The sequence below is a fragment of the Procambarus clarkii genome, chromosome 50 (genome assembly GCF_040958095.1).
Source record: "Procambarus clarkii isolate CNS0578487 chromosome 50, FALCON_Pclarkii_2.0, whole genome shotgun sequence".
NCBI classification, from domain to species: Eukaryota; Metazoa; Arthropoda; class Malacostraca; order Decapoda; family Cambaridae; genus Procambarus; species Procambarus clarkii.
The window spans coordinates 7074178-7091974 of NC_091199.1; the positions used below are offsets into that span (position 1 = coordinate 7074178).

The window sequence follows — 17797 nt, forward strand, 5'->3', positions numbered from 1 at the left end:
ACAAATTTATACTAAATTAGGTCTAAGACTGCACATGGAATTGCTTATTTTGGCGAATTTTTTCACCTAAATTAAAATGAAGGGGACTAACAGGCCCTATTTTGTACAATACATTTCATAGACGCTAAGGAAACTACCATTTATGGAGACAGGGTTGTGATTTTTATACAAAATCATATATAACGAATAACGAAGACGAAGTTGTCGCCTGTTAGTTGATAATATATGTAAGTTTTTAAAGATAATACAGCCTAGTGTCAACAGATATTTTAAAAGATGTTCTGTGTTACAATTCTTGAAGCGGCTGGCTGGCTGAGGCTACCACACTTGCTTCGATATTTTGGGAAGGGTTAAACATCCATAAAAATTGTTGGGCGTTTTTAAATTGGTGATTTTGAATGAAAAGTTGTTTTTTCTTTGTTGGAAATTGGTTACAAAAATTTATCGTTGAATTATTTAACTTTTGGGGGAAATTAATGATGTGAAGTTATACTTTTATTTCCACTTTTTTTTAACACTGTTGGTGTTGGATAGAAATTGTTTGGCTTGCCTGGGATGAATGATAATTTGTAATTAGCTGTAAGCGCTTGGAACCAAGTTAGCATGATGGTTAGAAATTGTCTGGAGGAAGTTTGAAGTGTTAGGACATTTAGAGAAGTCTTGTGGGTTGGGGAAGGGGAAACGTCTTCTGAAAATAATTGTAACATGTCGGTAAGATGTGAAGTAGAAATGGTTGTAAAAGATGTCAACTTTGGGATCGAATTGTTGGGAAGTAGAACCGAATTGGGTGTAAGTAGTTGGACATGATGTGAGAAGATGGTTGGACTAACGTGAACAAATATAATGGGGGAATAGATAGGAATAAAGTAACAGGCACTATTTATATGGGAAAAAACACAGAATTCGAAAGATTTGTTGATGTTATGAAATTTGTTTGGATTCACTTCAGTTAGAAACAGTTGGAATGATTCTAAGTATTGGGAATAGTTAGTTATTGTACCCACCTTAGCTGAGAACTCTGGACCTTGGACCCTCATAACACTAGAGTCCATGTATGGCAGGACTGTGGTGAGCAGCCCACGCCTGGCGGCGGCCTTCAGGTAGCAGGCAGGAGCCCTCATCATCAATGGCCCTCCTGTACATACACAACTCTACGTCAATAGGCTGGCGAGATGCCTTGTCCCAACACCCTAAATGGAAAACTAAATCCCAGTCAAAGACAAATTGACTTCAAAGTCCTCGTCCACTCACAAAACAGTGCTGTTACTGACTACTTTGAGAGTACATCATCTGAAACAAAACACAACATTACCGCTGAGGTGCGGGAGAGCCACAAAGGTTGGTAACACTCACCCAGAGCATCAACATCTTGCTTGGTGATGTTGTCGATGGTCTTGCTCGACAGTGCGTCCTGCAGGATGATGCTGGCGTCCTACAGGAAGGAACAGGGGAGCTTAGATTTCTGGCAAGGGAATGAAGAGGAGAGTTAAAGCGAGAGAAAGAGAGGGAGAGAACGAGAGATGATGAGGAATAAAAATATGGTGTCCCCATAATGTGTTCTTGGGGATATAAATAAGACACTAGAGTACATTTGAATATGTCCTGATGTATACCCCAGTCATTCCTTCCCAGACTTTCCTTGTAGCTCTGTAAGGGCACTTACCTGAGGGTTCATATCCTTGCCCCTAAGTTTGGAGATGTTGTATGTTATGGTCTGGAGAGTGGGATCAGCTTGTCCAGCTGGTGACAGGTCTGAGGGTCCCATACACACCTGCAGAGTGCCCAGGCTGTTGTACCACGCGGTGTCCTGTGTGCAAGAAGTAGTTATATTGTGTGGTTATGGTGTGGTGGTATGTGTTACGGTGTGGGGTAATAATTCGTCTATAATGGTGCAGTTATGGGGGGTAGGTGTTATGGAATATGGTTATTGTGTAAGTTTATAAGTACACTGTGAGTATGGTGGGTGGTTAATGTGTTATTATACAGGGAGATTGTCATGCGTGATTAGTAATGCATTATGGTACACGATGATAATGCTGGATTACTAATGCATTGATGTAATGGGTGATTAAGGCACCTGATAAAAACGGATAAGTCATAAACATTATGGAAAATATCCACAGTACAATGTTAACAAAACACACGTGACGTCGTAATGACATTAATCTCAGACATCAACACAATACCATAACAGGTCGAGCCATAACATCAAGGCCGTCAGCCATTAACTGTTGATTATTCTTATTAATAAGTATAGACATTATGAGTGAAGTAACCAGCCTACCATGCTGTGTGATGCAGGTGGCCCACCAAACCAGGGAGAGAAAGAGATAGGGAGAGGGAGAGAGAGATAGAGAGAGAGGGAGAGAAAGAGAGATAGTGAGGAACAAAAATATGATGCCCCCATAATGTGTCCTTGGGGATCTAAATAAGACACTAGAGTAAATTTGAATATGCCCTGGTGTATACCCCAGTCATTCCTTGTTGCTCTGTAAGGGTGGTACATCGTCGGTGAGTTTACAGGAGTTTACCAAGAGTCAACACGGGTCCTCCTCCACAGCCTCGTGTTGACAACATCAACATTGTGGCCAACACTAATGATCCTCATTTGCTCCTATAGCACTAATGTTGATTACTATTTAGAAAATATACTTTAGCTTAGTGCTAAGGTCTTAATTAAAATAAATAAGCATATTATTTATAAATTATCAATTGAAATCAATAAATTAGCGCCTCGTGTGGCCTCACCACGGCCAACACTAATGATCCTCATTTGATCTTATAGCACTATTATTGATAACTATTTAGAAAATATACTTTAGCTTAGTGCTAAGGTCTTAATTAAAATAAATAAGCATATTATTTATAAATTATCGATTGAAATCAATAAATTAGCGTTCGTAGAGGTTGCCAGTGTAGACTATAATGATAACATGACTGACTAACCATCCTGTGTGATGATTTTTAGCATCATGTAGCTTTGTGACACACTATATTTCCCTTCATATACTCTAGGGGGTAGCTGCACAAATGCATATGTACCTAAATGTGTTAAAAATAATAAATATAACCAGTGGGTTAAAGAGACGCCACAGTGTTGGTGCTCGGGCCATGGCGGCGGCGGCGGCTGGCCTCCACCTTCTGTGTTTTTTTTTTTTTGAGATATATACAAGAGTTGATACATTCTTGTACAGCCACTAGTACGCGTAGCGTTTCGGGCAAGTCCTTAATCCTATGGTCCCTGGAATACGATCCCCTGCCGCGAAGAATCGTTTTTTCATCCAAGTACACATTTTACTGTTGCGTTAAACAGAGGCTACAGTTAAGGAATTGCGCCCAGTAAATCCTCCCCGGCCAGGATACGAACCCATGACATAGCGCTCGCGGAACGCCAGGCGAGTGTCTTACCACTACACCACGGAGACTTTTCATGGAGTTTTATACGCTGTGTTGTGCTCGGCCGACCGTCAGGTGTTGTTGTGAGCACGGGGGGACCCGGACACGTGTTTAACACCTGGCTAACAGGTGCAATAAGCTGTTATTAGTCAATGAATCGCCATGAGAGAACGCGAGACTTGGGCTCCGAGGACGCCACGCCATGTGGACCGCGGCTACATATATATATATTGTGCCTGACCCTAGTAGTAGGCATCCATCAATCTCAGGAGACTATGGAGTTGCGCTCTGATGTCGGCCTGGTCTGGAGTGGCCTCACCAGGGCGCAAAGCCAAGGTAGGTTGATTCGGGGGGAGAAGTTGTTACCCATGCAGCAGGTCTCCCCCTCTCTCCATGGCGGCGAAAGTCTCCAATGGAAAGTCATACGCCAATACGATTGGTTGCCTGACCCTACGCTTAGTGTATTAAATCAACTACAAGTTAACTTGGTTACCTCATCTCCAACACAGAATTAAAGGACGGTTTGGGGCCATGTGTGATTTATTAGTTTGACGTAAGATAATGTTATACATGCCACTAACTATTTATCCCACAGGAACACCGGTAATGAGACCGAGTTAAACTCCACACCAAAGAATGTAAAGTTAACCTTTCATTAAAAAAACAAATCCACAAGGGCCGTGATGAGGGTTCGAACCTACGTCCAGGATGATCCCAGACGCGTCTTGAGTCCACTGCGCCACGCCATCATTAATTAATGTATTAATTTTGTGATAATAACATCAATGCCATTTCATTTATTCTAATTAATTACAATTCTTATGATAATATGCTAGGCTATAGTATAGAAGTAGTGCCGCTCTAGACTGTTAATGGTGCTAACAGTGAACCAGCGCCTCGCTCTTTAACAATAGTTGAAGTAATTATGCTAATGGGGACCCTTCCGGCAGGTGTGTGAAGAGGCAGCGGCTACCTACGTGTATTATATGACCTATTATCCCAGGAGTGTGGACCCTATGGCCCATTATCCCAGCAGTGTGGACTCTATGGCCCATTATCCCAGGAGTGTGGACTCTATGGCCTATTATCCCAGGAGTGTGGACTCTATGGCCCATTATCCTAGGAGTGTGGACTCTATGGCCCATTATCCCAGGACTATGGACTCTATGACCTATTATCCCAGGAGTGTGGACTCTATGGCCCATTATCCCAGGACTATGGACTCTATACTACTCTACGGAACTCAGCTAAGTTGAGTCATTTCTTTCATTATTTATCATTTTGCAATTTAATTATTAGATAGTATTCTAGAGTAATTATTGTAGTCAGACTCCATACCCACAAAGACTCAGGTCCTTCACAATTGCTTCATTTTACCAGCACTCAATTGCATGATTATTTATTTAATGTAATGTTCTATGTAAGGATTTTGAATTGGAATAAGTGTTGAGAGGTAACAACCCACATGAATGGTTATAAGGTTATCGTACATGTCAATGGTGATTGGTTATATTGGATGGTTGAGGAGGGCTGTAATTATGGGTAATTATGGTGCCTGCTGTACTATATAGTTATGATGAGTGGGTATAGTGGTTGGCAGGTGCATGGTGTGTTAATGGATGTTTATCAAGGTGGCCGTTGTGCTTATGGTGTGCTATGGTGTGCTGGCTATACTGGTGATAGTATGCTAATGTTAGCGCAACCCCCCCCCCACCACCACCACCACCACCACACACACATGATAGAGCCCAATAGACTCACGAATCTGTACACCTGTTGATTGACGGTTGAGAGGCGGGACCAAAGAGCCAGAGCTCACCCCCGCAAACACAACTAGGTGAGAACTAGGTGAGTACGCAGGCACTAGGCGAAGCTGGAAAACGTTCAGAGGTATTCCACTAGGCTAGTCCCAGAACTAAGAGGCATGAATTACGAGTAAAGGCTGCATGAAATGCACCTCACGACACTGGAAAACAGAAGAGACACGATCACAACCTACAAAATTCTCAGGAATTGACAGGGTAGATACAAATAAACTGTTTAACACGAACAAGGGGACACAGGTGAAAACTAAGTACCCAAATGAGCCACAGGGACGTTAGAAAGATCTTTTTCACTGTCCAGAGTAGTTAATAGCTAGAATGCATTAGGCAGTGATGTGGTGGAGGCTGATTACATACACAGTTTCAAATGCAGATATAATAAAGCCCAGTAGGCTCAGGAACCTGTACACCAAACCATTTAGCCTACAAAGTTGGGTGAGGCTAGCCTCAAACGTTGGACAGACAGAGCAACATTCTTTTACTGAAATAGACATTCCCTGCCAGCTATACTTACAGCTGCAGCTGTCATGCCGGTACACTGCTCGGCTTTACAGAGCGCTGCCTTCCAGCTCTCGCACACCTGGTACTTTGTGGCCGGGATCTGCACCTGTAGATGAGAAGCGGTTGGTAGGTAGGTAGATGGCTGGGTACGTGGGCATTTAAGTAAGTAGGCGAATGAGTATAAAGGGAGGAAATGAGAGGGAGGATGGGATAAGATGGGAGGGGGGGGAATGGAAATGGAGAGGGAGGAGGAGGAGAGGGGTGTGATATATAAGCAGGTAATAATTGGTGGCAATACCCTACGGGCTCACCATAGCCCGTGCTACTTGGAACTTTTGTTCCCAGTAGCTGAATCTTAAACAACAACAACATCATGGCAATGCCGGGAGGAGGGAGGGAGGGGGGGGTGTTATTGGTGGTCAGAGTTGTGGTAGATATGCACTAGTGGTTATAACTGGTGCAAGTATGGTGGTGATATTCATAGCAATGGTGGTAGTATAGCAGCGGTGATAATATAAGTGGTGATGACAGTATTAGGTCTAATAATGGTGAATATGGTGACGATAATGGTGAGTGGTAGTAACAATAATGGTGACCATAATGGTGAAACTGGGGGTGATAGAGATGGTGTAAATGGTAATGCCACTGACGGTGAGTGTTGACAGTAGTGGTGGAGACCTTGGTGACGAGGGCAGCCCCCAGCAAGCAACATACACACATATATATATAACAAAGCATACAGAACACGCAAGGAATGCTACGCAATGTAACTCCCAGTTCAATGTCACATAATGAACACGTCGTGAACACGTCGGGCGGTGAGTCTACCTGACCCTCGGCTCTTCCATCACTTCTACCAAACTGTCCTCACACGTAATACACAGCACTTTTACGCTTCCTCGGACTAATGAGGATGGAGTGACTTTGATATGTTAGCTGGTTTTTGCCTTGGTTCGTACGCTTTTGGCTAGCTAAAATCACTTTTTATTTAACGCTTGTCAATCCGTGAGAACGGGTGCTCTGATAAATGACATCATTGAAGTCTGACCGAACATAGAATAGCCCACTAACCACAAGGAGAGTGTCTCCTGTGAGGAGGTACTTAAAGGAACCACAGTAACGTGATGTATGTATGAGGGAATCTTTGGAGCAGGATGGGAATCGAACTGGAACCTTGGGAAGTGTCAGCATTCGAGAGGTAAAGAGTACTTATCCCGTGTTATGCTTGGTGTGGTGGTGGTACTGTGGGAGCTGCAGGAACGGTGCCTGTGCTACTGTGCGGGATTCACTATCATCTACAGTCATATCTTGCTACAAATATGACATGTAAACAACTGCTGGCTGGGTCAGCTTGACGAGTTATATATAACCAGACTACAGTATGGTGGTAAATAAGTTTGGTGTGAAATAATATAATTGATAACTTAAACTCTGCTTGGTCTTGAAGGAAGCCGGCCTCGGGGAGAAAGAGGGTTGTGACGATCTCTGTCTGGGAACCTGTAGGTGTGGGACTGGGACGTCCACCACCTGGGACTCGTGCAGCCCGGCCTCTGCTTCAGGAGGCTGGGGTCGTTCTTGCCCCTGCTGGGGTGGCCCTTCTCTTGCCCCGACCACGGCGGTTTCCGGGTTTGGAGTCCCTGTGCCTTCTTTCAGCAACTTTGAGGTCAACTCCTGAGCTCACAGTTCCTGCGACGGGCGCTGGAACCAATCGTATTGACGTTTCCCCTTCCATTTGAGACTTTCAACGCCGTGGAGAGAGGGGGGGGGACTTGCTGCATGGGTAACAGCTTCTCCACCACATCAACCTACCCTGGCTTTGCGCCGTGGAGAGGCCACTCCAGACCGACAACCAGAGCGCAACTCCACAGTCTCCTGAGACTGATGGATGCCTACAACTACTGCCTTAAACTTTGCCACCATCTCACGAGGTTAGTAAAGTATGGTTAACTCTGGAGAAAAAGCTTCTAGGCGTTGTTTACCAGCGTGTGGGTCAAAGAACAGTTGATATTAACCATCTGCAGTGTTTCAGTTATTTATAATTACTTTGTGTAGTTCTTATGTTATAAAGCAGTAACAATGATACCCATTATTTTGTTATATTTTGAATATTCATTATTAATAGGATCATTGTAATGTGTTCAGTAATGAAAACAAAGAAAATTATCTGGTGAACTTGGTAACTATAACAATTCAAGTGTAATACATACTTGTGGTATGTATATTAGTGGTTGTAGCACACAGCCCGCCTAGATATATATATATATATATATATATATATATATATATATATATATATATATATATATATATATATATATATTATATATATATATATATATATATGTGTGTGTATATCACGAAAATAAACACGTGATTAAGATTGTGACAATGTCAGACCACGGAGGAAAAATGAAACAGGAATTATATATATATATATATATATATATATATATATATATATATATATATATATATATATATATAATATATATATATATAATATAATATGTGGCAGACTCATATTATATATATAATATAATATGAATCTGCCATGGGGAGTGTGGACGCATGTTATGGGGTATATACAAGCATAAGGTATAAGAAGTGTTATATTTCAGTAATGGTAATGGTTGGTGGCCCTTGTGGTGCCCTAATCAACTCCGCCGCTGACCCTGGCCGCCGCCTTGCAGTGAGTGTCGAGCTGTGTGGCAATGTTTACCAGTGGCTTGGTGTGTTTGGCTGACTACTTGTGTGGTGGTGAACATTTCTACAAGTGTTGATGATTACCGAGGGCGGGGTGGTAAGAGTATTGACGAGGGTGGTGTTGGCAGCCGGCCTGCGTCTCTCTTTGGTCTTCATCTCCTGCAGTGGGACACGGGTTGAAGGGCGACCCCGAGGAGAAGAAGAGGGTGCAACAAGGAATACAGGTGATTATATTTATTTTCTATCTGATAGGTGCTTGGAACAGGGGCTAGGTTACTATTGGTGCTCGAGCCATCTTTCAAAGGGTGTTTTGGGCCTGGAAATGCTTTCTGTTGATGAAACGTGACTAACAATAGACCAGAGAGCAACGTATCAGATCAAAGATGAAAATCCACACAGGAAAAGATAGAAATTATTAAGTGATGCAACAGAACTGCGGTTCTTAGCGACAGACAAAATATGCAGCGAATCAGAAATGTAAATCACCTCATGAATTCAGATATCTGCAGAATGAGGGGGATGATATATGAGAATAGATTCATAACAAGGAGCAATGTCAGTACATGACAGAATATCCATGATCCGAAGAAGCATAATAAATTGTGCATGGGAGAAGTAATCAAGGGATGTCTTAATATATACGACAAGGTCGAGGTCATTGGTAGAGGCTGCCTGCCGTCAGGGATACATCAGACACTGGTGTCGTGCCTGAGGCTTCAGCCAGTACATACATGGTACCTAAGTACCATGTATGTATGCACCTCTTCACCTAGCAGAAAAATGTGCCTGGGAATTTGAGAGCTGCTATGGGCTGCTTCTTGGGAGGCATAAGCACAAGATAAAGCTTAAGTCAGACAAACGCCACGTAACGAAATTTGTAAAGAAGTTTTAGAAGCTGTGTAAAGGTTGGATTATTTGTCTCAGCCTCGTTACTGTGATGTATTCTCTTCAGTGTTCTCATTATAAACAGACTCGCCATGAAATGGAAGAGATCGTACAATGATACGATTGCAGACGATGAGTCACAATAACGTGACTGAAGATATCAGCTTGATATCTTTAGAAGATATCAGCTTGATATCTTTTGAAGATATCAGCTTGATATCTTTTGAAGATATCAGCTTGATATCTTTTGAAGATATCAGCTTGATATCTTTTGAAGATATCAGCTTGATATCTTTTGAAGATATCAGCTTGATATCTTTTTGATGTGTGCTTTGGTCCTCATATATATACGACTTTTTACAATATTTAGGTTAAATTATATATATGGATAGACCAGTGGATAAAAGTAAAGTATTCACTATGTGATAGACAAGGCTTACGGTGCTGTAGTATGGTATCCAACCCTGGAAAAAAAAGTGATAAAATAGAAAAGTTCTAGAGACGCAACAAAATGGATTCTAGTGATTAAAAATGATCAACTATGGAAGGTGGAAGTCACTGGAAATATTCATCCTGAAAGACAGAGTAAAGATAATATTTGCCAATTATCATCACTGGCAACAATCAAATCAATCTTGAGCAAGATTGTAAGAAGTTACAAATCACTAATCAATGAATTTGTTTAAACCAATCATGGGGAAGAACACTAAGACTAATTCGCTTAAGCCAATCATGGGAAGAACGCTAGGAAGAATTTGTTTAAATTAATAAAATGAAGGTATAAAATATTGATCCTAGTGGGATCTCTTATGAGATTATCTTTACCAGTGTAACCCAACATTGGTAATATCTTAACCCCCCCCCCCCTCCCCGGCCTCAATATACACACACATCCCACCCTACCATACACTCAGCCCACCTCCACCATACACACAACCGTCCCCCCATCAAACGCACAATTCCCACCCCTACCACCACACACAACCCGTTCTCGCAAATTCGTAAAGTCAATATTGACTTATTAACTACGTGCATAGGTGATATACTAAACATAATAGATACCCTTAAAAAGATTCATAGAAAACACCGACCTTACCTAACCTTGTTAGTATCTTAAGATAAGCATCTTATTGCTTCGTAATTACAATTATTACTTAACCTATACCTATTATAGGTTAGGTAATAATTGTAATTACGAAGCTATAAGATGCTTATCTTAAGATACTAACAAGGTTAGGTAAGGTCGGTGTTTTCTATGAATCTTTTTAAGGGTATCTATTATGTTAAGTATGTCACCTATGCACATATTTAATAAGTCAATATTGACTTATTAAATTTGCGAGAACGGGTTGCACACACACACACACACACACACACACACACACACACACACCTTTCCCCTCCACTTAATACACACACGCAACATGTCTCGCACAAACATACATCAAGCACACACACACACGACACCTCAACACACACACCGCAAAAATACTACACAACCTAAGGGGTGACAGCGCATGTAACCCCGTTTCCCTTCCTGTTCCTGTATCCCACACAAACACACACTCTCCCCTCTCACCTTAACAATATCCGGCTTGAACATCTTAATTAAGGAATCACTGAGATAGACGACAGCATAGTCAGGTATCATGTTGATACCACCTATGTTGGCGACACTGCTCTGCCCCCAGGAAGACGGCGGGCCTTCCAAGCGAAGGGACATCATCTGGATAAGGTTCCACAGTTGACCCGGTTGAAGGCAGTTAGGGTCGGGGTTGGCTGTCAGACACATCTTGAGGACCCCCATGCTGTTGGTGAGATAGTGTTTGGAGTGATATGGAGTTGTGTATCTCTGTGTGTCGCTCTCTTAAACTAAGACTAGGGTTCATTATGAACGACACTGATATTAATAAAACTTGTAAGCTAATGACTGTTATCCTATTTCAGCTCGCCTGAAGCCTGTCCCTAGAAGTTCTACAACAAATGTTTCTGACCAAACAGCAAGTTTAGTGTTGGGCCCATCACCCCTTGGAGGGTTACTAACGTCACCTCAACAGCTTACTGACCAGCCAGCAAGTATACTATAGTCCTGAACACCGTCCACGACTACAGTATACTCTCTCAGTGTATGCACCCACAAGCTGGCAACACCGTTCGGTGCATACATCTGTGGTCGATATGTTGTGTAATGTATTTCGGGAACTGGAAATGGTGTCATTTACCTCGTTTAACTAGCTAGCTGTGGTGTCTACTGGCCCGAAGTAAAAAAAAAAGTGATTGAATTAATAGTAATAGCTAAATGAGTAGTCAATAATTATTTTGAGAAATAGTTTTAGTAGTGCAGCATATGTAGCCAACAACAGCAGTTAATGTAATCTAATAGTAGGAACAATAGCGGTAGTTTTAGTACTCCAGGTAAATCAAATTCAATATACATGCTTTCCCTACAGGTAACTGGCACGTCACCGGCAGCCTGGCTACTTGGTCACAAGTCTTGCTGCGAGGAGAAGAGTTCTCTTATCTCCTGACCTCATCTCTCCATACAGGATCTGTAGCAGCATCATCCCAGCCTCACCAGATAACCTTTCTATGGACCTTAAGGTAAGGTGTTTTATTCTAAATGTCTCTACCTCGGTTTTCCATGCTTTCTCGCTCTCGCTATCTGACCTTATCCCTCTCACTACTCCCCCTCTCACTCTCCTTCACTCTTGTCTCCAGCTCCCCAGCCATACTTACACCGCCTGGGCAGTAGAGTCGTTCTGGACCTTGTCGACACAGACGGGTAGCAGGAAGAGAACTGGGCCGAGGTCAGTCACGTTCTGAGGAGACCACTTGGCGGGGTCACCCAGCCTTGACACCAGGGTCACGATTTCACTCAGTGTTAGCTGTTAGGGTGCTAATTTATTAAAGAATGAGCTCTCTCGGTATATCTCTCTCTACACACACACACACACACACCATATATATATATATATATATATATATATATATATATATATATATATATATATATATATATATATATATATATATTATACATATAGGGACCCACAGCCTCAAAGAAGGAGGCTGTGTGGAGGATATATATATATATATATCGGAAAATCCACAGAGAAATATGAAATGAGGTGAACGTTTCGGCTTGTTAAAGCCTTTGTCAACACCAGACTCAAGCCGACTTTAACAAGCCGAAACGTTCACCTCATTTCATATTTCTCTGTGGATTTTCCGCATAAAATGATCAGTGTTTTGTGATCGTCAATTGCATATATATATACTAGAAAACGCTCACACATTTGCAATTTTCTGAATGCATCCTGCGCATGACTTTCACGCCTGCACATACCGTAAACTATCAAGTCGTTCACACCCACTAATTTACCAATAACCATTATCATGCAAGGACATATTTACCAACATTTATTTCATGCACTTCCGAAAACAATTAGTTAATAATTGATGCAAAAAAATATATATAAGAGTATGTTTATGCTGGACCGGATGCCAGAACTACCATAACATCAATGTGAAATTGTATACATGTTACAATGTGTAATTGTATCCATACATATACAATAATTGTATACATGTATACAAATATTGACGCAAAAACACCTTTACAAGTCTTGTTGGTCTCTTAAAATACACAAAAGACGCAATTTTGTAAATACAGTACACTTAATCTCTTTTAATTTACTTATATGCATCGTAGAGCATTGTTTATCATGCAAAAATATGACATTGTTAAGATAAATAACACTAGTATGTAATATTGTGACTGAAGCAACAATAGTTGACTTGTACAGTGACCACCACACACTGTACACCTGGTGATTGTCTTGTACAGTGACCACCACACACAGTGTACACCTGGTGATTGTCTTGTACAGTGATCACCACACACAGTGTACACCTGGTGATTGTCTTGTACAGTGACCACCACACACTGTGTACACCTGGTGATTGTCTTGTACAGTGATCACCACACACAGTGTACACCTGGTGATTGTCTTGTACAGTGACCACCACACACAGTGTACACCTGGTGATTGTCTTGTACAGTGATCAGTAAACCTGTATTGACCCTATTGGAGGCAGCTCCTGTTTATATCCACCGAAACAATCAAGTGATCTCAGGTGTGTTAACCTGTAATCTGCTCCACAAATCAAAGTCCTGTTTCCTGACCAGTATTTACCCAGGTCTTTACTGAATTTGAACGTATCCCATTCATATGCATTCTTCCGAGTTTCATTTTGTGTTATATATTAAATACTTTATTAATATTTCCCTTGAAGATCAACTCTCAAGGAGATCATCTCACACATATTTTTGGGGGGTTAAATTCACATGTATTTAACTCCTTCGAGTCTTTGATATGTGTATTTAACCCAAAACTGTAACTCTGGCATTCATTACCTAGAGATGTCCCAGAGAGGAATGAAACGTTGTACCAAATATATCCATCAATGACTGCTACAGTTTCTTTACCATCAATTTTGGTAACTTGATTGCTCTTCTTAATACTGATACTAGTAAAAAAAAAAAAAAATATATATATATATATATATATATATAATATATATATATATATATATATATATATATAATATATATATATATATTATTATATATATTATATATATATATATATACATACATACATAACTCTAATCCAGACTCATGCACTACATATAGATAATAGATGGTTCAGTGTTTCACAAATTCTGGTCACAATAATCACATGCTAACTACGGACATAGTCCAATTGGACATTACTGTTTTATATTTAACTTTTGAGAGCCAATAGGTAAAGAGAATTTCCTCATAAACATGCAGACTTCTCCACTTGTTAGGGGGGGCAACATTGGAACAGTATTACCACATGCACATGCGGACCTCACCACCTGAAAGCCCTTAAATAATTGCCAACATTTGATACAAATTCTCTGGAAGTAATGGAAAGTGTTACTACATGAACATGCGGACCTTTCTACTTTAGTCCTTCAGTAAACGTTTACACCAATAATCTGGGAAGAATGTTAGGAGATAAGAGTACACATGCGGATAATTAAAACTTGACTACCTCACAGCCAGGAGCAGACGATGTTCCAGCAGTTGATATCAGCGTGCTACACTGTCAACAGCACACAACACCACAGAAAAAATAATTTGAATGCTTGGCTCCAAAGAATTAATTACAAATTAATTCATAGACAAAAGCCTAAAATTGTTGGAATCTTTTAGGAAAATTTGGGGTTTTCTCAGAGGGTTGGTGGAGGGGAGGGGGGAGTGCTGTTTACAAATATTAATTTATGTTTTTTGACTGACTTTGTTGTCAATGTTGGGAATTGGCTCATAAAAAGACAATTGTTATGTTATTAGTGACATATTGTTAGAATCTCTTTCAAGAGTTATAATATCCTGTTAAATTTTTGAGCCAGGAGGCAGTTTTAACATAATACTTTAATTAATGTACCTTGCCTGCGACGCCTTTCACAATATCAAATAAAATTATACAGATTTTTTGCTTAAATACTGAGATTTCATGCGTCTCTAAAGCGGTTTTCACTTTTATTTAGATTTAGAAGCATAATCAACTAAAAGATTTGACTTTTAAGACAGCCTTATAATTCACTTAGAGGTTATATGTTAACAACTGTCTTAAATATTTCTTTATGAATTGCTTTCAAAACCCCACTTAACTTTACTGGCCAATTTCCAGAGGAATAAATCAGCAGTTTTAAGACAAAATAAAGACAAAAATTAATTGCTCTAAGACCAAAAAAGAGGACTTAACAATTCGTATAAAGAATTTACAGTTGATAAAGAGTCGAGTACAAGCACTCAGTGTAGTGGGTGCTCTTAGTGCTGAAGACTTACCATCAACTAGTTAGTCAATCGAGTTAACTAACTCGTTGTTATTTAAGTATTAGATTCACAAGGTGCAGGTGGATTTTCATAGCTAGAAGAAATAGATTTTCATAGCTAGAATAAATAGATTTTCATAGCTAGAATAAATAGATTTTCATAGCTAGAATAAATAGATTTTCATAGCTAGAATAAATAGATTTTCATAGCTAGAATAAATAGATTTTCATAGCTAGAATAAATAGATTTTCATAGCTAGAATAAATAGATTTTCATAGCTAGAATAAATTGATTTTCATAGCTAGAATAAATAGATTTTCATAGCTAGAATAAATAGATTTTCATAGCTAGAATAAATAGATTTTCATAGCTAGAATAAATTGATTTTCATAGCTAGAATAAATTGATTTTCATAGCTAGAATAAATTGATTTTCATAGCTAGAATAAATAGATTTTCATAGCTAGAATAAATAGATTTTCATAGCTAGAATAAATAGATTTTCATAGCTAGAATAAATAGATTTTCATAGCTAGAATAAATCGATTTTCATAGCTAGAATAAATCGATTTTCATAGCTAGAATAAATCGATTTTCATAGCTAGAATAAATCGATTTTCATAGCTAGAATAAATTGGCCAGTTTGTTACATGCAAAAGGTAAAGGCCTAAATAAGAGTACTTTTAGGGACATTATTGCACAAGCATATTATAATAATTATATTAAAGCAATTAACAATAATGTTTTTTGAATTACACTGAAAAGTAATAAAAATATTTTTAAAAGATACAATTTTAAATAAAATCTAAGACTTTGCTCTAAGTATGTGTGTGTGTAATTACTTAAGTGTAACTATCTAAGTGTAGTTACAGGATGAGAGCTATGCTCATGGTGTCCCGTCTTCCCAGTACTATTTGTTGTATAATGCTTTGAAACTATGTGTGTGTGTGTGGGGGGGGGGTGTACTTACCTAGTTGTGCTTGCGGGGGTTGAGCTGTGGCTCTTTGGTCCCGCCTCTCAACTGTCAATCAACTGGTGTACAGGTTCCTGAACCTACTGAGCTCTATCATATCTACATTTGAAACTGTGTATGGAGTCAGTCTCCACCACATCACTGCCTAGTGCATTCCATCTGTTAACTACTCTGACACTGAAAAAATTCTTTCTAACGTCCCTGTGGCTCATTTGGGTTCTAAGTCTCCACCTGTGTCCCCTTGTTCGCATACCACCCGTGTTAAACAGTTTATCTTTATCTACCCTCTCAATTCCTCTGAGAATTTTGTAGGTAGTGATTATGTCTGCCCATACTATTGTGTCTTCCAGTGTCGTGAGGTGTGTGTGTGTAAATATGACCATACAGATGATGTATACAGTACCTGGCCGACTTCACTCTGGATCATGTTGATGACCTCCTCGTCCGTCTGGGTGATGAGCGTCATACGGTTCAACTCATCGAGGAACCTCTGGGGGACCTTGCCGGCTCCCATCTCTATGAGGTTGGTGACCTCGGACTTGCTGGCAGTCATTAGCATCGCCGGCTGGGAGGAGAGATGCTCGGATGAAGCCAACTTTGCCAACCAAGAGGAAGCCAACAACAACCAACTTTGTTTACCGAGGCTTCCTTAGTATAGGCTCCTATTGTTTGGGATAGTAAGCCTCTTATCTCGACCCTAATGGCAAACGCTTATTCCTTTACCCAGGATGCAACCCACAACAGCTGACTATCTCCATGGTAACTATTTACAATGTGAATGGGCATCAAATGTTAGGAAGTGTGCCCAAACGACTCTACCAATAGGTTGTAAGCCAACTGCACTATCCCCCTGTTTGTGCTTATGGAGGTTGAGCTCTAGATTTTGGCCCTGTCTTTAAATCTTCAACGTATCGTCTTAGATGAGTCCTAGCTCCGTGAAATGCTTTTAATCTTTCGAGTCTCTTGCACCACCAAAACACCCCATATCCACACACACTTCCACCACCAAAACACCCCATATCCACACACACTTCCACCACCAAAACACCCCATATCCACACACACTTCCACCACCAAAACACACATATATACACACACACTTCTACCACCAAAACACACATATCCACACACACTTCCACCACCAAAGCACACATATCCACACACACTCCCACCACCAAAACACACATATATCCACACACACTTCCACCACCAAAACACACATATCCACACACTTCCACCACCAAAACACACATATCCACACACACTTCCACCACCAAAACACACATATATCCACACACACTTCCACCACCAAAACACACATATATACACACACACTTCCACCACCAAAACACCACATATCCACACACACTTCCACCACCAAACACACATATATACACACACACTTCCACCACCAAAACACCACATATCCACACACACTTCCACCAGCAAAACACACATATATACACACACACTTCCACCACCAAAACACACATATATCCACACACACTTCCACCACCAAAACACCCCATATCCACACACACTTCCACCACCAAAACACATATATCCACACACACTTCCACCACCAAACCACACATATATCCACACACACTTCCACCACCAAAACACCCCATATCCACACACTTCCACC

General features: G+C 40.4%; 1 protein-coding gene across 1 annotated transcript in view; it reads right to left on the bottom strand.

Moving 5' to 3' along the window:
- LOC123772644 (uncharacterized) overlaps nt 1-17797 on the bottom strand; it is a 51432-nt gene that overhangs the window by 17357 nt on the left and 16278 nt on the right. Inside the window, exons 13-20 of the mRNA XM_045765897.2 lie at nt 16553-16714; nt 14393-14443; nt 12045-12193; nt 10888-11116; nt 5734-5826; nt 1664-1807; nt 1354-1432; nt 1005-1135 (exon numbers count right to left, since the gene is read on the bottom strand). Coding sequence (XP_045621853.2) covers nt 1005-1135; nt 1354-1432; nt 1664-1807; nt 5734-5826; nt 10888-11116; nt 12045-12193; nt 14393-14443; nt 16553-16714 — 1038 coding nt within the window. The remainder of the gene's footprint in view (nt 1-1004; nt 1136-1353; nt 1433-1663; nt 1808-5733; nt 5827-10887; nt 11117-12044; nt 12194-14392; nt 14444-16552; nt 16715-17797) is intronic.